The sequence below is a fragment of the Schistosoma haematobium genome, chromosome 3, assembly GCF_000699445.3.
Source record: "Schistosoma haematobium chromosome 3, whole genome shotgun sequence".
NCBI lineage: Eukaryota > Metazoa > Platyhelminthes > Trematoda > Strigeidida > Schistosomatidae > Schistosoma > Schistosoma haematobium.
In genome coordinates this window covers 16290407-16318155 of record NC_067198.1, presented here as the reverse complement: position 1 = coordinate 16318155, position 27749 = coordinate 16290407, and the positions used below count along the sequence as shown (strand labels likewise).

Sequence of the window (27749 nt, the reverse complement as noted above, 5' to 3'; positions counted from 1 at the left end):
GTATAGTATAGCCTACAAACTAGACAGGGCCGATTCTACATTAAGTATACCGTTTCTTGTATTACCCATAGAAAGTGAGTATATATCTCAAATTACACAGAAGTTACTTTGCTCTCTTTTGTTCTCCACAGAAACAATTTAAGTTTAGGATAACAATACTACCGTAATATTACTCTTTTCTCATATTAAACCATTCCTTATGTTTGATGAAGTTAACTCATTTGAGATTTTTTTCAAAATGGATAGCTGGATAAATTGAAAATATTTACAAAAGCACGATAGAAAAACATCCCACAAACATATGATCCTACTACGGCAGAAATAACTAATAATTCATTTATGATGATCTCCCAGTTAGTCAGCTGAGTTTTACTAAAAAAAATTTCCCTTCACCAAAACTGTATCAGTTCTAGAGGCCCATTCCAATTTAGTTCATGCTTTATATAAGTTTAAAATCTTAAACGTTTTAGAGGTTGAACTGCACAAAATACATTTGGTCAGTCAGTTATTTATAAACTGAAACCACTCAAGCTAATACATATCAAAAATTTCCTTTGATACTGTTAGCTAGTTTCTCCTTTGTACATAACAACCGAATGGATTCAACAGAAATGGAAGCTTTAGGGGTTTGTGAAGATTTTATAATATTACGGACTGATGTTAGTTAGACAATAATTGTAAACAAGCAAGTGCTGGACACCTGCTTTCTTTAGTACAGTGGCTTTCTGTACTGAACATCCGTGATCCACGAGGGACAAACTGAAGACCTCCAGGTCTCGGGTTGTGTACTTAACATTCGAATCTTTGACTCGGTATTCAATGATGTTTAGGTCTAACTTAGATCAATTCGCGATGTTGAACAACTTTCCATTGCTCTTCATAAATAACTGACCCAAAACCGATAGAGCTGAGCTCCATTGGTGACGCTTTCTCGTTATAATTAAATCTCAATGGTCGCAAAGTATCGTGACTTGAGCCTAGACATTAGATCCAAACGTCGTGGTCTTAAGGTCAAGCGCTTGCAATGAAGTCTAAAGGTTCTGTATTCAGCCATCGGTTAGTTAATCGATTTGCACTGCTGAGGAGTCAGTTACTGAATAATAAACGCTCAGTGTTTCTTATTTTTCAATGATTATCTAAATAATATCAGTCTTTGATGACCACTATGAGAAATAAAAACTTTCCACCCTCACCCTATTCTCGAGAAAAACATAAACAAGAAAAGCTTAATCAAAAATATTTTCTATGTGAAACAATGTAATTCATTTCTAAATAAAAAGCACTTACCACAGCTGTTGCAGTCGACGTTTTCGGCGGTGTATCCGAATCTGTACAACTAATTACAACTCTATTCTCATCACCTAGTTCACGATCTAATGATTTAATTGTTTGCAAAGCATATCTTACTTCATTTGCTCTATTCAATTTGTAATTATCTGATTCAAATAAACTGTAGGATTCGTTATGTGTCTCTAATTTACATGAGATTGATGCAGTTTTAGACAATGAAGAGGAAGAATGTGAATGATAATTGTTGTTATCATTGTAATCAGGATCTGTGACTATGATGAAAGCGATAAAATATAAATTCATGGAATTTTCTGTAACATGTTTATATTGTTCATTTTTTTCGTTAGAATAATCAATTTGAATAAATGGAGGTTCATCATATTCATTATCAACCTATAAATTACAAAGATGTACATACATAGAAATTGTTTTAAAAAATTCTGCATAACAAAATGAGAATTAAAAGACACTTGTCTATGTAAATGAATATTAATTTGAGAAAACAAATAAGTATGAATGCGATAACTTCAAAATCCGACCACACCTAACTACCTACCCCATGACTTCATTAAAAAAAAAGTACACACACTGACAAACAATCACAATGAAAAACGAAAAATAAAAAGAACTTTGAAACTTTATGCCAGACAATTTCTTCTTTTATAAAAGAAAGATTATGAGATGTTATTTTCAGCTTTAGTCGAAAATTACATATAGATTTTAGTAAAATATATCCCAGTTAATATACCAGGTAAATCTGATGTTTCTTTTTATCTTTTCTTGTAAATAATGTTATCAATTTTAGTTAACTCGGATAATTGTCAAACTATCATCAGTATATATAAGTACGTGCTTTACAAAAGTACATCTAATTTTTTATATGACACATATAAAAGAAAACTATCTAAACTGAAGATTTCTTGTTAGTAGTCTCCAAAAAAAACATTATTTGCATGAAATAGATTTTTCACACTGATCTTAACATTTTCATTATTACCAGTATATGGTTATGGAGACTGTTGAATCTGAATTGATGTCTAGAGGTTAGGCGTTCCGTGAGCGAGACCGAAGGTCCTGGGTTCGAGTTCCGTGAGTGTGATCGTGGAGTACCATACGAGGACGAAACGGCCGTTCAGTGCTTCAAGGTTTTCAATGGTGGTCTAACATTGATCCATTCATGATATCAATTTTCATCATTGAGATGGTGGGAAACATTTGTAGCATAGGTAGATGATTTCAAAGAAGTTTCGTTCTCTGAGCCAAATGGTTTAGTCGTGGAGCTTATATCAATCTTCTGGACAAAATTATCATTACAAACTTAGTGTAGGAGTGAAGTATTCGAGCTTCCGCCACACATAACTAACAGCTAGTCTTGTAAACCTCAATCTTGATTGATTGTTGTTGACCTTTAACCTAACAATCTGCAAAACATTACATCGGACAAAGTGGACGCCTACTCCATCTTCGCCTGCACGAACATCAATTAGCAGTCAAACGCCATGATAAATCTGCTTATATCAATGCATGTAGACAATTGTTGATAAACATTCGACTGGGGAAATGTTGAAATCTTGGATAGTGTTATATCTAGAGCTCAGATTCATAATATACCGCGTATGACTTGAGCACCCGAACGCTAGAATCCTCCCAAGTAGCGAAATGAGAAGACAGAAGACTTTAGAAAGTGCTTGTTGGGCAAGAATCAAAATGTACAGAAAATCATGTGTATTTATAGATATTAGTGTTTGTTAAATCAACATTATAATTCATCCAATCCTCAAAAAGGCATGTTATGCTACTGACCAGTAGTAGCATGCCACGTTCTAGAAAGCTCCATTGCGTTCTGGTTGGATGAAAATCTTCGGCTCTTCTAAGGCCTCTATAGGCTCCGACGTAGTTCTCGAAAGCCGTCTCAACAGAGAGAATACTAAGAGTACCAGAGAACATTTATGAGCTTAGCACTCAGTTTAATCATCAATCAACAAACACATAAAAATGCGGTCATGAAACATGAGGTTTTAATGTGTAACAAGAACAACAACACTGACCCTTTACTATTGTCATAAAACAGAGTTTCCATGATGTATGTGTGCATATTTAGAAAGATGTTATGTTCTGTTTAACTTGTCTTAACATTTAAACCTTCTTTGAAAGGAACCGTAAGTCAAAAAATTTATCCACTGGAGTATATGATTCAAACAACTTTTATTTATGTAAATAATACAAGACTACAATGTTGGAAATTGCTTGAATTAATCAAATGTAAGTTCAATAATAGACTCCAATTTTATCATTCAAAGCTAATCGAAAGTGCTATATATTTCTAAAAGCATTGATTGTTCCTCCCTAGTTGAAATAGCAACAAAAAAAACGCATCTCAGTGATTACTGAATTTTAATTAAACTAATCGATTAAACCAAATTTTATTGGTTTTTTTTGTTACCAGATAGCTTTCAGCAGCCATACGCCGTAATATTTATGTTCTTTTCTAAGGAAGTAACTAATGAATTTCTGGAATTCTCATTGACGTATAAACTTATCAAGTTCCTAAAAAATCCGTAAGAAAAAACCTAAAACTTGGATTCAATGCATCACTATGCCCACGTTAGTCATAAAAGAATAAAATTGTACCATTCGAAAGAATCTATCAGTCAGTCAAATGAACTGGTAAGAAAATGTACCGGTTCAACTTGCCATAAATCATAACCACATTGAGAGAGAGAAAAAAAGAAGAAATCGACAAGTAGAGAAATCGTATAAACATCATTTGTGTTGATAAAGTAAGTGTGAGGAATATATATTGTACGTGAAACAAATGCCATCGTGACCAATTTCAATTCATTTTACACATCCAAGGTCTCTATATCTATTATGACTGTCGCGAAGTTTTCGGATAGGAAGTCTGCATCTACAGATATGATTCAGACCAGCAATTTTAGTGTGGTCATTCATATTCTAATCGCCAACCAATAACTAGGCTGGGCTTCACTTGGTATGACTTAATGGAATTATAACTAGACTATCGAAGCATTCAATAATTAAAAATTTCAAACTTATTGCATATAAATATCCCTAGTTTGAATATAATTGATACAACTAATTATTGCATAAATCTGTTAATGACCTTTCACAATCGCATAATTAAATTTTTTTATTGTCTAACGAGATTCGTTTTCAGAAATGAAGAATAACTAATAGTAATAATGTTCTACAGCATATCTAAAATAGTGAATTTCAAAAACAATAAAATTGTTTATAGGGTTAAAATGACAACAGTTGGATAGGGACTAGCAGGGGAATCCATGACCGACCTCTCGTTCTATTTGGAACCGGTTAATCTAGATGTGCCTACATCTTAGTACTGATGTTCATCAATTGTAATCCTTAACATAAACAAGAAAATACAAACTTTTAGATATAAAAGACATATACATGTTGCACAAGCTTGTGGTTGCATAGGGAGCCACACCCCGAGCCTTCAATCTAAAGGTCTGATCCACAAGGCAGTGGAGCAACGTAAGGAGATGCAGTCCCGTGGTATCCGGTCACGAACGATTGGTTCATACACCATTTTTCCTTCAGGATCCTGGAGCCCATGTGTGCCAATGGTTTGTAATCAGGGTTTTCCAACTTCCCTAGGTGAACTGTCCATGTGCACCAGCCCGGTTAAAGCGCCAGACATCCGCTTTTCGTCCTCTCAATTTCGTAAATAATACCCCCGCCGCGAGAAGGCAGTGAGTAGGACTTCCCTGGAAGTGGCTGTATAGGCGTGGGCATGTGAGATCATTTCGAGAGGGTGAGCTGACTCTCTCCACCCTCGGCCGTTCCATTACATTTGAGGGCAATTATTATGGTGTTCTATTTTAATGAATAATGTGATAAAAATATTTTCTGTGAAATAAATATATCACTTACTTTCACAATAATTTTAGCTGTTGCTGTCATATCTGAAGATACTCTGTGGTTTGGTGACGATAAAACTGAAGGTGGATTATAAGCTAGAACTTCGAAAATATGTTCTGATTTTGTTTCATAATCAAGTGGTCGCTGAATCGATAGTCTACCAGTTGAATCATCCAAATGAAACCAATAACCTGGTGGATATTGGTTTACATTCTTCATGTCATTGCTGATAAGTGATGATGTTGAAGTAATCCATTCGGAACCTTTAGGAAATTTATAAATTATAACAGCGTTTTCTCCAGCATCGGCATCCGTAGCACTCAACTGTAATATGGTTTTATTTATAATTCCTTCACTGACATGAATTTCATAAACTGATTGGTTAAAAACTGGTGCATGGTCATTTATGTCTATTACATGAATAAATAAAATAAGTGTACCAGTTTGTGATGGTTGACCGCCATCAATAGCATGAATCTGTAGTTTATACTGATCTTTTTCTTCACGATTCAGAGGTTTCAGTAAGACAAGTTCAAGTTTTGAAATAACCGACTCTGTTCTGTCATTTGATACATGACCAACAGAATGCGAAGGATAATGTCCATCAGAACTAATAACAATATTTTTTGTGTAATTCAGTTGGAACATAGGTAAATCTGACTCACTAGTAATTAAATGATCAAGATTTTCTAACTCATAACGTTGAACATTGAATGGTGAGGAGTCCAAATCTTCAGCCAATGGTAAAACTATACGACTTCCTACTGGAGATGCTTCAGATAAATTTGTAATAAGAATAGGTTGTCCACTGAAAGATGCTGGAAAACTATTTTGTCCTGATAACATTTTTAAGTGGTCATTAGGATTCTAAAATTTGTTTTACGAATAAAGTAAAATAGGCACACAATTAGCACATAGATGAATAATAATAGTAATAATAAATGGATCTCATTTACAGTGATTTGCTGCACAGATCACTTTTTATACTGTCCCATACAAAAATGAGAATCTTAAAAATATATTACAGAAAGTCATGACCACTAGACAGCTATAATAGATCAGTCCTACTATTGGTTTTAATCTGATTGAGTGATCCAAGCTCACAACGCTTGGACAAGCTAAACTACATAGAACTTAGCAAAGTGCACACCAACATGTATTTGCCGAACGATTATTATTTGCAATTTTATCTATATTTGTTTCCAATCAGAATCGTTCCAATAGCAGACATGTGGATAATGATTCTGGATGCACAAATAATTCGTTTACACAACGTAACTAACACATTCTTATATATGATTTACCATACAATCTTGGTACACAATGTGACATGTCATATTCTGTCTGATTTATTCGGTTTATCAATGCTTCAGAATGTTTATCTTGACAATTAGTAAATTAATATGTTTCACAAATATTGTAAGTCGTCGGCAATAGCATTCTCAAAAGTTTTCAAACATATGTAAAAAGTAAACCTTAATAATCATAAACTGTGTTAACAATAAGTACTTGTAATCCCGCACTAAACATTATATTTGTCTAAGAAGAACCAAGGAAATAATGAACACGATCAATAAAATAAGCTACAAATATTTCCCAGTATATTCTGTTTCTAACTATTTGATTAGTTAGTAGCCAGATATGTCCAAACGATTATATATATATATATATATATATATATATATATATATATATATATAATATTTTCAGAAATATGATAAGTTTTATATGTATGGATGGGAAATGACAAGTGGATGGGAAGGAAAAATGAACATCGATAGAAGTGAATGTAAAAGCATCACGAATATAACTTGTAGAATATATCTTGATGTATATACAGAAAATTAATCAATACATACTTAAAGTAGCCTTCATCTATCAAGTTCTATGCCAACCAAAATGTCTCCACATATATACATGTATAAATTTCCTGATGAAATTTATCTTAAGATATTTAGACACAACTGAATAATTTTTAGTTCCAAGTTAAAACCAGCTTGTCATGTAAACAATAATAAAAAAAACTATCCCTAATAATCACTGGTGCAAACATATGTGCACAAAAAAGCTTCCTGTTTGATTTTTTTTTTACTTTGGTGAAATTTTATTTATATAACAGATAAACAAGAAAAGGGATGACCATCGTGTATCCCACTCACCACCATTCACCAACATAAATACTGTCAACGCTATGACATAAAAATGGGACAAATTCTTTATATAATACAAACACAACATGACGATGATTGTTATGACAATTACTAACAATGCAGCATTTACTTTTTGTCTCTTCTTCTTTTTCTCCTCCCCGTTTCTTTGCAAGACAAATCATTATACAGAAATAGATGAAATAATTTGATAAATAACTAACTTTACAGCGATTCATTTGACGTGACACTAAAAAATGACTAAAATAACTGAAAGGTGTTTATGTGCGTTTAATACATCATTGTACTTGGCATCACACTAGAATTTCTTTCAAATTCTAAACAAAAGAACAAATGATTCTTCGTATATGTAAGTATATACTTGAAATCGTTTGTAACAAAACTTATGAATAAACCCTTCCAGTCTGTCAATTTTTCTTTACATAAATCAATCAATGATGTAAATGATTCACTTACACCTATCTGAGTATTCAAACATGCGCATACATAGCCTCCAGTATGTAAGTGTTTTTAGAGTAGTAGTTACTTGAAGCAGTAGAAGTAGTCAAAAGAGAAGATGTTCGCAAATGGCTTTTCGTACGATCAAAAGATTTTAGATAAATTATTCGTAGGAATTTGAAGATTGTTGCACAAACTGATATTCTAAATTTGAACGAAATAACTATCCAGTGTTTCCTAGTCTTTAATGATTGTCTCTAACTAAGATCAGTCCGTAGTGTAAACTATAAAGCATAATAATTGTCATAAAACATATTAATTGGAGAATCATTAAAAAGACAAGAAATTTTTAGGCAGTTATTACGATCTGAGTTTAGCACTCCAAGTAATAGTGGACACACAGTAAAATTTATCTAGAATCAAACTACCCATCATTTAAATCTTAATCACTCTGTGGTGTATGCTACTTATGCAGACAGACATAAGTATCATGTAACACCAATCGAAAGTGGAAATTTAGACAGCAGTAGGTTGGGAAGATCGAATAGAAGAGAACTGGAACAGAGAGTAATTGGTATGGAAATGGAGGAACAATAAAATCTGAGACAATTAATTGACGTTTTGCAAATGAAGGATTAAACATATGGTTTCCACATTTTACTAAATAACTCTGTAATTATGTTTTAAAATACATTTAATTGTCCCCATCTGTTTTCGTTCTTCACAACTATACGATATACCACAATCCTCAACGAATGTCATCAGTCAATTATTGCCTTTTTGAAATCATACATTAAATACATCATATGGATATCTTCCTTGAATTGTCGTTTACATACTTCATCATTCTTCCAATCTTATTGTTATTCCGATTACTACTCGTTTTCCTTCCTTTTCTCTTCATCTCAATTTTCTGCTGGTAAGCATTTTAATTCCAGGTCCTGCTAAATACTACTTATGTCTGTGAGCATACATAATGCTCACCACAGTACCAGCAGAACATTTGTTTTCATGAAATTCTGCAACGCTTTGCTATAACGAAGTAAATATTGACAAAGTTGTAACGATTGGAACTATCTTACGACGAATTACTGTTAAACTCTTCGATTATTGTATTCTTATATTCTTCTGTTTGTAAACTTTTCCTAGCGCATAAACCATAGTTCTATGTTTTGCCTTCATCAAGTTGCTCCGAAGTTATTCAGGATCTAGTGTACAATTCTTCTTCACTTATCATGTAGTCACATATGCGTTGTATTTTCTTACTTATCCTTCTTTTCAACCAGGTAGTTGATCTAATTTATCATATGAGCTTGAGTTATAGACACAACCGTACAACATAGACTACCTTCCTGTTGTGTTCAACACCTATTCTGTCTATCGGGTAAGCGAACGTGAAAAACCGCATTCTGGACCAGTAGGCATTAAGCATTGACCTCAGTCGCTATCCCATTCTCACTAAGTCACTGGCCTAAGGAAGATCACTAAGTTATTGGAGAGAATAAATTCCTATGAAGACGATTGAGGCCAACCAATTAATAATAGTACTAAATCGTGCAAACGCTCTCAGAATTACCGCTTGACCACATAAGTCACAAAACACAGTACCATAACATGTTCTTCTTTCCCTTTAAATCTGATTTCAAGAACTAAAATAGGTTACATAACAAGTGACGTCGTCACCTAACTTACAACTCGGTGTTGTTTTTCCTCTCTACTTTGAGTGATCAACGTACAAAGATACTGCCAGAAATATCCAACACTTCAAGTTTCAAAAAGTTATGGATTGTATCTATATTCATTGATTTCAACAGTATTCAATATTTACGTTTGTCACAGTCTAATTAGCTTACCAATAACGCCTTCAACAAAAAAGCTAATTATTCTATGTTAAAGTTTCTTAGCAGGTGTAGAACTTCATTGGAATTGTAGATAGCCTTTGCTAATAATTGTCAATAAGTATAAGAACTAGATTGAGTGTCCTTGGAACTCTCTTCAATCATTTGACATTGAACAGCAGATAGTAGGGATTTAAATTTGAATCATTTTCTCATTTTTCCTTAACACTGGCCAATAACTATTACAATAAAAAAATTAGCCTCAAACAAATAACTGCAAAATGGAAACTTCACATTTTTACGCGAATACACCTTATTTCGTAAGTTAATGAAATAATCTATGAAACAGATTCAGTTGTCATGCTTTTGCTAGGCATTGCACATGGAATATTGAGAAGTGCTCTAACCAGATCATCAATGTAAACCCTGAATTTGATTTCATGATGAAACATCGTTCTCCAATCCAACTAATTTGATGTTATGGTCGGAATTGAGAACACCTAAATTTCACCTGACACCACTTAATTTCTGACAAAAGCTGTGAATTAATGAGAAAGAAAAATCCATCTGGAAATTATCTAATTGTTTGTAAATTTTATGTATAATGATAGAGATCCATATAATGTTGGAAAGAACAAATATTTCCGAAGCACACAGAAAGAAACAAAATGAAACTTAGGATAACATCATAATTGTCATAATCTTTAGCTTTTTCGAAATAACTGAATAAAAAGATCAACATGGAAAAATACACAGAAAATGGATGATAAGGATATCACGGGAAAAGAAATAAATAGATGAGGAGCGAGTTGATGTTCAAAATTAAAGAAAAGAAAGGATAGATATGAAGTCATTGTCATTGCTTTTGAACCATACTGTACAAAACCCATAACTAGAGATAAATTGAGAATATCAAGAACAGAACCCAGATCACTTCACAGAGTTCGGATCAACAGTTTCAAAGATGATGTGAACAGAGATATAAAGAAGCCATAACAAACAACGGAAATTATTTTTGGGGACATTATTTCACTTAATTCTAAGCTTGTAATATATTAACATTTAGTTTTGCCCCTGGTTTATTCTATAAACCATAGGCTTTCGTTTGATGTATGATTTACTCTCAATGGAAGCAGTGCTTCCAGGTTTTCCATGGTGGTCTAGCTTCAACTGACTCATGATCTTAACCATTGAAATTACTACAATCTCCACAAAAACCCATCTGGTATGATTTACTGTTGTACCCTTCTCTTTTCCAAAGCTATTGTAATTTAAACGTAACCTTTGGTACTCTATTTTTCTACCCTAATGCCCAGCTTGGACATGATTGTAATTTCCTGATTGTTTTTGCGTTGTGGTTATGTTAGTCATCGATACATTCATGTATCTTTTTACACTCATCTGAAGTGGACATCAGAAATAAAACGAATAGTGTTCCAGCTGACTCGTCTTCTCTCTCGCTTGTCAACCAATCAGGCGATATAACAGTTTTCATATCTCTACCTAGGGTTATTAGTCTCGCGATCCGAACTCACGCATTTCTAGCCTCAAGGTTAAACCGGTTAGCCTATAGTGTCAAGGTCTTAACCTAGATCGAGACAAGTTCTCTACTGTATATGATTGGGTGTACCATACTAAGACAAAGATGATTCAGTCCTATATATAACAGAAAAGAAAAAACTTCGCTTACTTTAAACTGTGGTACATGATCATTTTCATCACATATAATAATTGTTATCTGATGTGTATCCGGTACCTCAGCCGGTGATGTCATAACTGATACAGTTAAATTAAATGTACACATTGGATTATATAGAGATTTAGTATCATGCATTTTGGCAGAACACAAATTAGGATAATAAATTGATTGTGTCGGTAATTCATGTATATGGTTTCTAGATGTTGTATGTGGAAGATAATTATGCTGATAATCCATAAAGTTGGTATGTCCAGGCGATCCAATATTAGAAGAAATGGTTGATGTTACAGTTACTGTTGTTGTAGATCCTTCGAGTGGACAACATAATCTAGACTGTAGACATAATTTATCGCGGTCTATAAAACGTGATGTTATCAACTGATGATTTTCATTAATATCAAAATATTCACGTCCTTTAGATGATTGCAATAATGATAATTTATAACCTGACTGAATATAATTTAATAGGAAATCTTTAGATACAATTTCATTTTCACGTGTATTATCTCTTAATACAATAGGATTAAATGTAACAATGTAATTGATGAAAAATATTACATGTATGAAGCATATTGTAGAAGATAATTTTATGATACAATTATGATTGGGTTTAGCTAACAGTGAAAACATGATTTTTATTTTTTTTAAAATTCTACTGTCCACTTCAATTCATCTGTACAATTTGATTGATTGGTATATCAAAAGGAAGGAGTAGAGCTGATCACACTGAATCTAAATGATCATAAAAGGTGCGCTTTTTGAAGGAAACAGAAAAAAAAAGAGGAAGAAACAGTCATCATCACTATTTAGTTCAAATCTATTTAAAAGTTTTGGGTAATAAACTTTGTCTTAAACAATATCAATAGGTTGCCACTACATTTGGCTACCAGTTTTTCTTTCTGTAAACTCCGTATTTGTTATAGGTGAATAAGGCAAACATGGCACTAGACCTGGAAGTTATTGAGTTTTTAGTTAAATCAAATTTGTTAAGTGAACAGAAGTCTTTCTATTAACATCCACTAGTCTAAACACTGAAACCAGTTCCGTAAATCAACTTAACAACTAATAGTTAGTTGATTTGCTGATCTTTAATGTTATGTTATTTGATGAAAACTATGTCTGACAGTAAAAACATTAAGACTTCATTTCTTTCGAGCTCGTTTTTGGAAGATGTTGATACTGTCCGTTTCCCTTAAAATTTACTTTTATAATAATTTCGAAAGGAAATTACGTTAATCAAACTTATTAGAAGTGATCATTCGTATTCGATAGGGATTTAAGGTTCAAAGTATTTAAAACCATGTTGTATTTCATATCTGTTTGAACCACTGACCAAAGCTGAACAAGATTGGATGCGATCCACATAAATTGAAAGTCGCCAATGAGTAACATCAATAATATAAATGAAAATAGTGTAGGTCAGTAATAAGAACGATTATCATTTAACTTAATAATTAATGAGGAAAGTCCATGAAACCCATTTATCTAGCACTGAATAACTTCTTAAAAATTATTTTCCCAATCATTCCATACTATTAAGTCATACACTTGATGTCACATTTCGTTTTTATAAAAACAACGTAAAAATTAAACTAACGCTAGCCTTGTTAGTATGATTGTAAAATTGAGAAAAAAAGCAATATCTGTTTTGTTCATACAGTTTATTTTACCAAAGCAAAAACGAAGAATGTGAATACAAAAGTAAGAAGCTTCGCTTTTAATGAATTCTTGCATTGTTTATTTGAACTTTCCCATTGATGTTTAGGACTGTAATTGATCAGTCCTGTGCGGACTGCCTCAATATTCCCTTTAAGTCATAAGCATTATAAGCAAAGATGGATTGTGGCTAGCATTGGAATCCAGGACACGCGTTTCATCCTACTTAAGACTCGTCAGCTGGATGTACCTGCATCCCAGAGTTCATGTTCACTTAGGAACTCGAATCCAGTACCGTTCACTTCAAACAACATCGCGTTATACACGTAGCCACTGAGTCCAGACAGACACAAGCTTGTGCAGTGGAGTGAAGTCTCAATTCATTTTTGTATTGTTTGTTTGAATCTTCCTATTGATGTTTAGGACTGCGATCGATCAGTGGATAACGTGATGGCGTTTGAAGCAAATGGTACTGGGTTCGAATCCTTGAGTGAACACCAACTCTGAGATGAAGAAACATCCACCTTACCAGTCCTAATTAAGACTAAACGCGCGTTCTGGATTCCACGACAAGTCACCTTCCATCTCTGCTTATAAAGCTTAGTTTTTCATGAATAGACAAAACAAATTTTATATTATCTAATCAACTATAAACCCAACTGAATTAAACAGAATTCTTATCGTCCTGTTTTTTTTTTCAATTGTTGTTAATGATATAGTCATTGTTTTCGATCATTTCATCGTCACCATCGTCAATGTTTTCCTACCTTCTCATTTGAATTTTAATATCTACTTAATTGATGGACCTTCGAATTTTTCAATATTGAAAATAGAGAACAAATACATCTTAACGTATACAAATCAACAATTTATTTAATGTACAGCACACTACACTACAAAATATTGAGGTGAATTATCCATCATTCATCGTCAACTTATTGAAAAAGAAAATATATCTGGATTTATTGTTAACTTTTCTCCATATATTTGTACTTGTTTGATATGAGACATGATAAAACAAGAGAAAAGAGTAATTTTGACAGTTGGCAGAACAAGGAAAATCAATTACATAGTAATATGAACAATTTAAATTCAATACTCCAAATACAAATTAATGACTGAATAATGGACCACATGACTTATGCTGTCTAAATTGATAATTTTTCAACTCAAACGAATTTTGAGTGATCAATCAAAAAGATATTAGCTAAGCTATCTTTGATTCGTTCAGATATAAATAACCGAATAAAACAACACCAAATGCTAACCACTGAATGTTATTTAATGAGTTTTCTATCTCTAAACAAACACCTTTTGTTTGAATAACAATCTACTACATGTTGAGAAATTCACTTCAATGGAATAAAATTCCCAATTTTTCTGAGATAATATGATTGTGAATAAAGAGAATTACTCAATTCCAACAGTAGATATCACGGATAGGTTGTTCGGTGTAGTAAAGTTCAAAAAAATAAAAACTCCGATCTACTGGTTGAATGTTAAGTAGTTTGTAATGAGATTTGAAAATTACTACGCTGACTTTTAAAATGTCAACATTTTCAATTTTCGAAGAAATACGTAACAAAAATGAAATACATTCCTAGAGCTATCTGGTCTCTTAAGGTCTATTTTGATGGAAATAATATGTTTAGTAAAAATGTGTATAATACAAACAAGGAATTTGCAAACAATTTACAACTCATAAAACAGACAATCTGTACGTGTCAAAAATTAGAAAGTATTATTCTATTGCACAAGGCGACAAATGACATGATAAAGATCTTATAATAAATCTAGTGTTTGGAGTCATTACACCTAAATACAAAAATTTTTAAGAAAAACAACAAAAGAATACCAAAATGTAAAAGGTGGCAACCAGTAAAAAGGGATACAAATACTGAGTTAACACTTGTTCACGATTAGGAAAAACGTATGATAATGCGATCAGTTGTGAGCTGTATTTTATAACAAGCATTAAAATATGAGAGTTTACAGTCAAGTTAATTGGCTTTACTTCTATTTAATTTTTAACTTACTATAAATATTGTAAAATGAATAATTACTTTATACTCCTAAAGTGATTAAAGCATGAGTTAATTTCTTGACTTCACATTTCAATTACTTTAACAGTCATGGCTCAGAGATGAATTAACATTTAGCTAATTGCTAAGCAATTAGATTTAACCAGTAAAATAATTATAACATAGCTTGGCTGAGCCCTATTTGCTTTTCTTGCATACATCTGTAGTCAGTTACCTATTGAAAATGAAGCCGGGACCAGTGGAGTTCAACCGTGTTAGGTATGAGGCAGTTACCCACCGAAGACAATGGAAGATAATCACGCAACATCATGGACTGATTAGATCTATTCATTAGCACCGTTGGATACCTGCTTAGTACTTAAGAGGTTAGGCGTCCTCACGCAAGACTGAAGGTCCTGATTTCGAGTCCCGCGTGAGGGATTGTGGATGCGCACTGTTGAGTAGTCTCATACTAGGACGAAATGGTTGCTAAATGCTTTCAAGTTTCCAATGGTGGTCTAACATTTACGCGCTCATTATTTCAATGAAAAAATACTTAAACGTAGTCCAACTAATTTCATTATTAGTAGCACTTTCAGTCACCGTAAAATGTATAAATGTATATTTCTAAACTACTTAAACAGTAATTAACAATGTCACAGTTAAGCGAGTGCGTCTACATAAACACAAATACGAAATAAAATTAATAAATCTTAGTAAAAATAAACCCAGAAACTAAACCATCTCCATTTTACAATTGTAAACTGTCAAAATTAAATTTCTACATAAATTATACATAAACTTATTTGACCTGAAAAACAGTAAAAGTCGAATTTGTCGAAGTCATACTCCAAGTTGTACATATGGATCGGTGTGTATGTGTTCAACTGCTGTCAACATTATCAACACAGAAAAACATACGCACATACTTGCCGCTAGTTTCAATCAAAATATACGAACACACAGAAACTTCCTGTAACATGAAAAATATTCAGATAGATATTTTATTCAGCTTTATCAATTAAATTAATCTACACCATGCCAATATGAAAGTAAATATCTGCGAAAATTTTGATGTAGACATTGTCTACCTTAATGTTAAATGATACAAAGGAAATGATGACAACAAATGAGAACTGGAGGAAACTTTTAGGTCATAAACATGTCTACAAAAAATATTTGTTTCCAATCCCAGTGTAATTCTTCTCAATAGTCCCTTCCCTTTCTAGAATATTTCCAAATAAACACATAAAAATCAATGAACAAAGTTCTTACTATAACTTGTAGTATACAGCGGATGGAGGTAAAAATACTAAGTTGTGAGAAAGGAAAAAATGAGTAAGAAATCAATCTATTTAATTCAGTTATTTCACTCATAGACTATATTATGGATCGACGTTAGTTAAATAACCATTGAAAAGTAGAAAGTTGTGGACAGCTGTTTCACTGAATGCTTCCTAGTTCTCAATGGTTAACTCAACAGAGGTTTGTGATTTACTCCATAAAATTCAACAATCTTTACAAACGACTTACAGTATTTCATTTATATTATTTAATATTATTAACAAACTTACGGTGAATATTGAGAGTTGAATAATCTTCATATAACTAATTAGCCGAATTAGTTTAGAATTGATTGTTTAAATTTGCTGACTAGTTTCTCATATCCGTTTCTATCTACTCTATACAAGAAATCTTTTGAGATTATAAGTAGAATTTGACCACTGCTTCACACTACGACTACTTCATACAATACAACTTTTCGTATTTCCGTGATTTCCGAAATTTCCCATAGATCTCTAAAAATCAATTAAAATATGCATCATAATTGATTTCCTTTGATAGTTAAAGAAATTGGGTGGACGGGAAACTATCTATTTGATAGATGTTATTAACTATGATTTGTCTTAGGGTTCGAGGAAATTGATGCTTTCTGAAATTCTCAAACCCATCTAAATTAATATCATATAGATAGTAATGCGTTATTACAATAAAAATAGTCTACGGGACAACCAACTGATTCTGTCGGTGTTTACGCATTATGATTAATGTTCACGTCAAAGACTCGACCAGTACTATAGAATACAATAATAATAACTAGTATAATTAACTATTGGAAAACATAACTTAATCAAACCAACTAAACAATTGTTTTCTACATCACCACCTATTATCTTTAAACAGGTACAAACATGTATCCCCACACTTGAAAATGTGGTATGTTGTGCGGAACAAAATAACAAAGCATTGGTCGCACAAAGTGAGTGCTCCTTAAATGTATCGCTAAGTGTTACTTAAGGACAATGTAAAATAATCAATAGCTCAATATTGGAGCATCTCATTAATTGTGACCATCCTTCAAAATCGTCCTCACAGTCAAATAATAAAGCAATAACTTGTGAACTACGGTCTCATATCTAAATCTTATGCCAAAACAACACGTCCAAACACTCATTCTACCATGCCTCCAATATTTTTACCTTTCCATACTTGGTAAACTATTTGTCAATACTTTCTTCTGTTGTTTACAATTTTTGGTTATTTGTTGTTGTTATCATCACATTTAACTTCTTAATTTATTCTTCACTTTTCTCAAATTCATCAAACGAACAATTATTCATAAGAAACGCGCGTCCTGGATTCCAATGCTAGCCATTATCCATCTTTGCTTAAAAAGTTTGTGACTTAAGGCTGTATCGAGGCAATCCGCACAGGATGTACATATGCCGACATGAGACTGATCAGTTGCAGTCCTAAATAACAATGGGAAGATACAAGTAAAACAACACCAAGTGAATTTATTTAGTTCTTTCTTATTACACTTTTCGTTAACTTTACGTTCATTACACAACCAATTTTTAAAATTTGAAATTTTCAAACTCTTCACTATATAACCCTCTTTCTATATTTTTCAATAGACTATTTTTATTTAACTCATTATTAAAAAAACGATTGCACAACTTGAATAAATGATCGTGTTGTAAAGAGAATCTTCGTCAAACCATATTGAATTCTTTTAACGTTATTTGAAAGATAGTTCATCATAAAACTTAAACGACTTTAAATCATAGAAAAATTTAAAAGATAAAACATTTCTAAAACCCAATTGTATCAATAATACGAGTAAAAAGAATACAACTCAATCTGAGTCCTCCGGGGCTACTGCCGGTCCCAAGCCCGGATAAAGGAGGAGGGTTGGGCACGGGGTTAGCGACCCAATCCCGTAGAAAACTAACTCGCTAAAAACACGCTAACCAGAAAAAGAAATTATTCGAAAAAGAATACACATCTGATTTCCAGATGTAGCGTTTAAAAACAAAATTATTGTTATTATTATTATTATTATTATTATTATTATTATTATTATTATTATCCGTAAACACCATGTAAAAACCAGTTGAGTTGTGTTTAGTTATTTGTTTTTTTTCTTGTTGTTGCTGAGAAAATACAAACTGTCAAATTAGTAGCATTTTAGAATGAAAAAGGCTTGTTAATTCCCTTCATTTTCCTCTATTATAACTTAACTAACAATTTTTTTTTTAAATTTCTATTATTACCATTACTTTATTTATTTTGCTCTATTTTTGTTATCGTTAACTTTATTTCCACATCCATTATTTGTTTGTAATTTTCCGCCTCTTTCTGTTTGTGTTCTTCACTATCTAATTATTTACACACTTCTTATTACGTAACGATTTTAGTGTTTTGTGATTACTATTCCTAGTCTATTGACCCACGTTTGACCTTCTGTTCCCAACGTTTAACTATTGATATGACTTTTGTTATCGTATTTTATTATTCCTATCACTATCAGTACACCTGTCTTCTTACCATCAATTTGTATTTTTACCTATTATGTGTAGAGACTTATTCTATTTCATTGTGATTATTGACCCATATTGCCTTGATTAGTTTACATTTTCGTATAAATATTCATGTATATTAGAGTAAAGCCTGATGACGATCTAATTGAAAACAACTGTTCGCCTATGTGTTGTTCTAATTTTCACAATGGGAATCTTTAATATTCCAAAACTAGTTTAAGTCAACAGTGACAAAAAATAAGAATTTTTTTTAAATGTAGATTAAATGAGGGATATTATATTTCCCTTTTCATGAAAGAAATATTAAAGAATAAAACCGAAACAATTTTGATTGCAATTAAAGTTTTTTCGATGTTTGATAATCAATGATTTAGAAAAATAATTAATAAATTAAGGGTAGTAATGTTTAATAGAATGATAGGTAAATGGTTAAAGCATTCAACTTTTAGACATTAAGTTGTAAGGTTCAAAACTCGAACTCTATCTATTTGCAGTTTGAATAACTGAATAGCATCACTGGCCCAGCACACATTTATGATTTAATTACTTTAGTAAAACTATAAAGTAAAAAATGATTAGTTTTGTGTAAAGCACCTTAAGATAGAACATCATTATATAGTTTAATCAGACAAAACTAGAATGAGTCATTTATCACCGGTTGAAAAAAAGATGTAGTAGAGATCATGTCTATGAATAATTACCTAATGATAGATACTGGTCATAAGATTCCTTGAAATTGGACTTGTAAACTGATCTCAAACATCCGAGATTATTCCTTTGTACTAAAAATCAAGTTGTATACTGCATAATCTAAAAATCCTAATTATAGTACTAGACGTTATCATAAAAAGTAGAAATGCTTTAGAATATGATTAAATGTTCGTTAAATATCTATTTTCTCTGATTAAAGTTATTCGTTTGTTAGGAATTATTCAATTGACCAAACATACATGATTATTAGAGTATTGCTTAGTGTCTAAAATGTAAATTAATATAACGTGAACAATCCAACCCTTGATATCGTGAGAAGTAGGCAAATTATCTGAAGAATACAAAAATTGTTCTAGACCTACAGGTCTTCCTAAAAACCAGCTGAGAATTACAATTAGTTTATATATTACTTATTTCCATTTGGTAGTGTACTTCAACAGACTACCGCTTATGATTGACGAAACAACACAATGAAAACACCTCTTGGCCAGTCAAAAATACGGCGACATTTTAGACCAACCCGTTAATAACATAGATACTATACATACAAACACGCATAAAAAGAGAATCTCAAATTTTTAGACACAAAATGATTTCCACCCGAATCCATAGCAAAACGTGCGAGTAAAATAAAATAAAAAATAAAACGAAAACTTTAAGGTCAAACTCTTAAAATTATTCATTGTCCACAGTTTAAAAAAAATTTGAAAAGAAAGGATACAGAATATAATAACAAAGAAACACACATAATACTAAGTAAGACTTATATTAACAAATGAATCATCCTATTTTATTCCTTAAATTGTTTCACTGATTTCACAGTCAGATGGGGATTGAATTGAATTCATATAAAAAATTGGACTCACATTGTGAATAAAATATACTCCACTGTTATTATCATTACTACTATTATTATTACTGAAGTGAACGAAAACTCAGATGGGGAAAACTAATATATAATTTAATGCAAAATTACAGATTGCTTCATTAAAATATGAAGACCATGTATTAAATACATTATTTGCAAATCATCCTTCAGTTGTCTTTTACATACTCCATGATTCTCTCAATGCTGCTTTGTTATTATAATTGCTCTTTGTTTTCCTTTCTGTTCTCAAATTCAATTTTCTGCTGCCAGACATCTCACTCCTGATTTGTGTTACATACTACTTATATTTGTCAGCACAAGTAGCTTACACCATATTATTATTTTTTTTATCACTATTATTATTATTACTGTTTTACAATAGATTTTGAATAAATGAAGGATTGGATTGGTTTGAATTGAAATAGGTTTTGAAACGGGTTTCATGTTATATTTACGCATAAACAGGGAGAAATGAAGATGAAAAACGACTAACAATGTTCAAGCGTAATCATTAGAAAAATAATATATTAAACAAAATTAAGGAAAACAGTATAACATATAACACACAAAGCAAGTAACTACTTCTGTCTATAAACATGCTTATTTTTTTTGGAATATTTTTTCTGTTTACACATAGAGTATATATAAGATGATTAGGAATGAATAATGGTTATTTTGAAAGAACAATATGAAGATTGATACGGAAATGAAATGGAAGAAAGAATCGTAAAGGTTATCGACCACATTTCCACAGTTCAAGTGATATGTTATATGCAGTTATATTCCCACCTATTAAGTGAATGAGTATTGCATATAAATGTAATTTACATTAGAGATTTCATTTCACTCTCTTTAAATATATTCCTATTTTCCATCCTACATGTGGTGTTGTGCAACACCAACATGTCAATAGTAGACAGTTTTAAATAACTCCAAACCCTGGAAATGAAATTCTTAATTAAATTAAATAAAGACATTGGATGAAGAGTAAGTGATAAAAACAAATGGCACATATGCGCTCATATATAAACAGTAAAGGTTTCAAGCGGTAATTAACAAGGTCAAATATATGTGAGTGTTAACATAGAACAGATTAACTGGTTTGCCCAAAAGCTAGAATAATTCACGTAGGCGTGAAATAGTAATAAATGCTACAAATCTCTATGATGTCTAGCCCAGTAAGCACACAAATAGTTTGGATAAACAATCCTTCATGAAAGTTATGAAACTCAGGTATATTGCTGCAATTCTACATTGTTTATAACTTATTCAACATTATTAATCTGTTTTCCGAACTTGAAATCAAACTAATTTCTTTCTGGATCTTTTATAAATTAATAAACAATCTTTAAGAAGACCTTACATTTCTCATCCAGAATCTTGATATGACGCTATAAATAAGACAATAATCTCGGATTTTATGTACATGAATGTCCAGATCTGTGTTTAAGTAACTTAATATGCATAAAAGTTTACTTTCAGCAAACAAAGTCAAACGAGAGCCTATAATTAAGGAAATATAAAAAACCCCTAACCAAATCATTTAAAATTACACAATTATATATATATTCCTCGCAGAACAGTTTGAAGAGTTCTATCCCTTCCAATTACCTGTTCTTATCTAACAGGTTGTATACAATGTCTAATATAAATATTACCTAAATTATCTTTGTTTCGAGATAACAAGATGAGTGATTTTCCAATCTCTGTTCTTTTCTGTTTCAGTGTTCCACGTAAATTCAAATGAACATAGAAAGTGTCTTATTTTGAACGTCCATCACCTAATGAGTAAATGATTTAATACATAATCACAACGAGAACCTATTGTAAGTAAAATAAAACAATTACTCTAAGAAAGTTTAGTTTTTCTTACATACATGTTAGAACTAAGGTTTAAAAAAATGACACTACATGGTTAATTACATTAATTTATAACCATGGTCACCATTAAAATGCATCGCCAACTTGTGAGTGAGATGAATACTCTGAGAGGAAATGAAACAGTAATAGCATTGTTACGTTTACTGAATTAACTCCTTTACTTTCTCTCTCCTTTCTTCTCTTTGCTCCCATTTAATGTAGTTTAGTCGAAAATGTTACCTAGTCTTAGCATTTTGGCGCTTTGTCTTTTGGAAATGTATGTTAACGCAAAGTTGTCATGGCTACCGGTTTTTGCATGATTAAAATGAAAAAAAGTGAAATGACTGTTAAAATTAAACACCACACCTAATGCATGTATTCAATGATGATCAATGGAACTTAAAAATATAAAAAACTGTGATTTCAGTAGTTTGTATATCAACGCCATGCAATAATAATAAATTGAGTAGAATCCCTATTTAACTAATATTTTCTTAACTGGACAGATAGTGTAGCAGATGAGTGTGTATTGAGCGTTGGACGAATGCAAAATAAAACTAATCTGTTCTATATTTCACCCTTTTAAAACCATTTCGTTGTATAAAATAACAGCTTTATAAATACTTTATTGAATAAGAACAATTATTGTAGACAGTGGCTAAAAACAGGACCTAACTAACATGTATATGTCTCATTGTTTAAACGACTACCAATAAACTACACCAACATATTAATCCATTGACCAGGAGACACTAAGATTATGAAGACGGTAAAATTGATTTTGAATATGAATTTTTCCTGTTGTAGGTTCTGTGTTCGAGCATTTAATCGACTAAACTAAATTTTCAATGAAGCATAAAATGTATATCATCCAACTATTGTGTTTATCTGTCAACCAATCATTGGTGAACAATGTAGAAGCTGGTGCAAATGTGTGCACTGACGAGAGTTTCTAGATTTTATTTTAACGCATAGCAAGAAAATTATTAAGATTTACATTATAAAGTTGAAATAGTAGTAATATAAAACCTGGTAAAAAAAAAAACAGAGGATATATCTCAAAAGAATGGATAAAAACGATAAATAAGATTTCGGATGAATACATCTGAGATGCAGCAATTGATGTCAACATTTGTCGTCGAAGATATTCCAGCTATATATAAGGATTACTGCTCTGTTAACAATTAGGACGTTTTTTTATCTCTCAACAATCTGTCGATGAAGAATTAATGAACTCACAGGTTGTTGGATCTCATAACTCGGTTTGACAAACAAGTGACCCGCTTTTAGTTATAATAAGATTACAGCTGAGATTATGAAATTAATTCAATGAGTAAATTACCAGTTTGATCATCTCAATCAATCATTTAAGCAATCTTATCAATTAAATGAATGATCATAAAAATGCTCGGATTCCAACCATAAGACTAGAGGAATTAGCAAACTAGATAAGTAAAAAAGGTTTAAATTATTATTTAGAAGATAATAAAGAGGGTAATACGATCAGAAAACCCCTTAAATAATAATAAATCTATTCAATATACTTTAATGAAATTTATTTTTCTAATTCATTGGAATAATAAGCTTGGAAATCATTTCCTAGACTATTCAATAAAAATTGGCTATTATCACTTAGATGAACTCGATAAAATGATTCGTTCATAAAACTAACATCAGATAAACGGGTTCTAATTAACACCTCATCTATATTGACCAACAATGCAATCATGTTTGGGATGTCTTCGTCTCTGCCTAAATCTAAAATGTTGATTTAGAAACGGTCTGTATCAACACGTAAACTAACGATAGGGAGTGAAGTAGTTGAGCTCATTTGGTGTTCGATTAAATTGTGGATACCTTTCTTCAACCTCCGTCATTTATGGAGTAAGGGAGATATCTGTCTGTTATAAAGATGGCTAGTAGACTGCTCAACAGTTAGCTGTCTTTATGACTGTGAAAAGTGTCCTTTAAAAATAGAGGATATTCGTAAGTTACTAGTACTTGGATTAGAGGGGCTTTCGAAGCACTGCCTTGTGTATTTTGGATCCATCGAGTGGGCAATGCCAAGGTTTTACGCAGAATACAAGGTAAGGACGGAAAATCGGTTGATGAGGTTGTGAATCCTTATTGATTGAGATGACTGAGATAACGACACCTTATACAGGAACATGTTAGAAGAAAACTAGTGGTGGCTAAATCAAGACATAGTATCAGCCCATAAAGATATTAGTTGTTGGACTAAGCCATGTAGATTGATGGATACTACCTGGATGAGGTCTGTGTGATTACTTTAACCACTAGTTGGGAATGTTGGGTGGCATGACTCATAATCGTAAAACATGGAATAAATGCCTTATTTGTGTCCTGGAACTCATCAGAAATATAACTACTACCTTGGTGAGTCACGACTTCCTTTGATAAAAGATAAATTAAAAGATTATATACGTTTAATAAACATTAAAATACCGAGTTAAATATATTAAGGACTAACATCAACTTTAACTACCATTGAAGATATCAAAACACATAACTTTCCAACAAACCATATACGTACACGCTTATTTTCATTTGTTTATAATGAAATCATGCAACTATAGACTTTATCTCCTTTTATCTACCGTTAAAATTACGCATAAACGATTAATAATAAATGGAATTTAAGCCGAAATAAAAACCCAGTTAAAACCAAGCTTATAATCATACAAACAAAATACAATTTTATCAGTATAGTTCTTCTTCCGTTGTTATCAGTTTCTCTTTTTGCATCATATTATATATATATATATATATCTGTATATACACCAACTATTTGTATGTATTAGTTAACATTCCTATGAGTTTCTTCACATATAGAGACACAAACTTACATGTTTAATGATAAAAGGAATAGCATCATTGAGTATATGAATGAAAACTGTTAGTTTATCAGTAACGTCTATTAAACAAAACATATTTAACATGTTTATATGCCATATACATGCGCGCACTAGACTAAAATGAAGACCTAACACATTCTCTATAATCCTCACCCCTAACCCACACCAATATTCACTGTTTTCTGTTTGTTTTTCTGCTAGCTTTCTGGATAATTTGTTGCTAAGCCAGAAGTTGGAAAATAGAAGTCAATACAAACAAAAGTATTTTTTTATATGGATAAAGTTTTCTAAATGTCACTTACTAAAAATATAACATACACTTGGAAGTTTTATTCTACCATTTAAAAGTTACTTCATTACTATATATATATATATATATATATATATATATATATATATATATATATATATATATATATATATATATATATGCATGTGTATAGAATAAGTGCGAGTGTTTCTTTTATTTGTAGTACCATCGACACACCGATGAACAGGACGAAGAACACATAAGAGACAGAGACACCGTTTTTTAATATCCTAGATACGATTTGTGCATTTTAAATATTAAAACAAATTTTATCTAATTCCTTTATATGAGTAAACATTTTAATCAAATAAGTAGGGGAAAATCTAATGATATTTGTTGACTAAAGTCTTAACTAAAAAGAAATCTATTAAAGTAGTCTATTAAAAATGTAAGTAATGCGCAAGTAATTGTTATATTGTCTTATCATTCTAACTTAGAATAAATAGCAATAGGATACATACACAACTTGTTTCGCACACCATAAAAATAGGACTAACTAATATAAATAAATTTTATGATTTATGCCGAAGATAATAAGAGGCAAGAACCAATATTAAATAATGGATAGAATCCCAACGTAATTCTCAGATACTTGGATGAACAACTCTCCAATGATATTAAAAAACCCATACACAATAAGATAATCCTTTGAAACATGGCTTTAATTTATGGAGATAAAGTGATCATATAGATAACGCTGTTCACAACATACTGTTTACATGATCTTCAAGGATGTATGATAAGATGGATTGTTAAAAAGTAGTGTCAATAAGGAGCTATTATATAATTTAGTTAAACTTGTCAGTTAAGGTTGTTTAACCTATTTAATATTGTATATTGCTTACATGCACTCAATTACTGATTAATTTATATCAAGTACTATTCAGTTCGACGCATTCAAATACTGACAATATAGGTAAAGCATAATTCAGCATATGTCGACATCGTTTTTGATTTATTTCAGTGCATAATAAAATCTCTATCTAGATATCGTCTTCTTTTTCTTTCAGTCCAACTGGATCAGTTTTATTCAGCCATAAAACTATCCCTTAGTTGTGACTGTGGGACAATTGGTACCTGATACTTTGTCTAACTAGCTAATAGAAGGTAAGAGAGGGTGTTATGATTCCATCATAATCATATCGACTGTAGAGAAGAAATAACTTTTATAATAAGTTTGTAGTAATAATAATTATCATTATTATATTGTCTGCTGAAACAGTCAGTTGGTTATATAATAACTATGAACTTATAAATGATTTGACACAACAGTATATTAATTAACCTTTAAAACAAGAATAAACTAAAAATATTTGATCCGTTCTGGAGAGAACATTCCGGCACAAAGCGAATTCATGTTGATAACAACTAACAACACAGCATGTAGAGAAAAATTCATCCACTCAATTTCCATTGTAACACTATTGATAAAACCCTCCAGGTTAAATTATGTTAGTTAAAATAAAAGTTTTGTTAGAAATTTTCATAGATTTTTTTTATTTTAGTACATAAATTAATATTTGATCATACTATACAGAACATTGTAAATATATTAAGCAGTAAAGATTTTACTCGAGAACGAGTTCCAAACACCCCTCCCTATTTCAGCATCAAATAAGGTAACCGTAAATGATCCTGACAGGTTAAGTAATGTTACGAAGTCAGTCGCTATAATAAATAACTGTACAGCATAGAGTTTCTGTTGTTTAAAAAAGGCCTCTATTCATAAGTGGATGTAAGGAATATAAAACTAACAAAATTCAGTATCCCATAGCTAAATGATGAGTTAGTTTATTTTTAAAGTCTATTGAGATTGACATATCAAATAATGACTTGACAGTGATAGAAGTAAATAATGCTCGCAGAAAATCTGCAGTTGATGAATTAACAGAAGACCTTAAGTCCCAGTTTATGGATTACGTTACAAAGATAACTAAAGAAAGATCATACCAGAAACATCCAACTTCTCAAAAGCATAGGAAATCAACCGGTTGAAAATAAATTTCCGACTGAACCATAAAGGTATGTGCATAATTTTTCCGGTACTGAATTAAATCAAGAAAAACTTGATGTGTTAGCACTAGGTCTAAAATTCTGTGATACACGAAACCAAGTAAATCATATAGATATGGACATCCGATTTGAAAAGCTAAACCGTCAAACATCAGATTTAGTCCCGACTTCTGATCAGGAACTTGAACGTTTCAAATTAAACCTAGTTGACTGCTGCTATCGGTTTAATATTAGTAGATATAATTACAGAAGTATTTCAACTAAAAAGATACAA

At 31.5% G+C, this 27749-nt stretch overlaps 2 protein-coding genes across 3 annotated transcripts in view; one reads left to right on the top strand and one right to left on the bottom strand.

The window, feature by feature from the left end:
* MS3_00010586 (uncharacterized protein) overlaps positions 1 to 2261 on the top strand; it is a 35927-nt gene extending 33666 nt beyond the window's left edge. Inside the window, exon 10 of one of the 2 annotated variants that reach the window (XM_051218968.1) lies at positions 1638 to 2261. In XM_051218968.1, coding sequence (XP_051069082.1) covers positions 1638 to 1642 — 5 coding nt within the window. In that variant the 3' untranslated portion in view covers positions 1643 to 2261. The remainder of the gene's footprint in view (positions 1 to 1637) is intronic. The other variant, XM_051218967.1, reaches the window with a different exon arrangement.
* The window catches only part of CDH24_1 (Cdh24p), a 74785-nt gene that overhangs the window by 10453 nt on the left and 36583 nt on the right, over positions 1 to 27749 (bottom strand). The window contains exons 2-4 of the mRNA XM_051213143.1: positions 11328 to 12090; positions 5206 to 6060; positions 1288 to 1683 (exon numbers count right to left, since the gene is read on the bottom strand). Coding sequence (XP_051069081.1) covers positions 1288 to 1683; positions 5206 to 6060; positions 11328 to 11966 — 1890 coding nt within the window. The 5' untranslated portion in view covers positions 11967 to 12090. The remainder of the gene's footprint in view (positions 1 to 1287; positions 1684 to 5205; positions 6061 to 11327; positions 12091 to 27749) is intronic.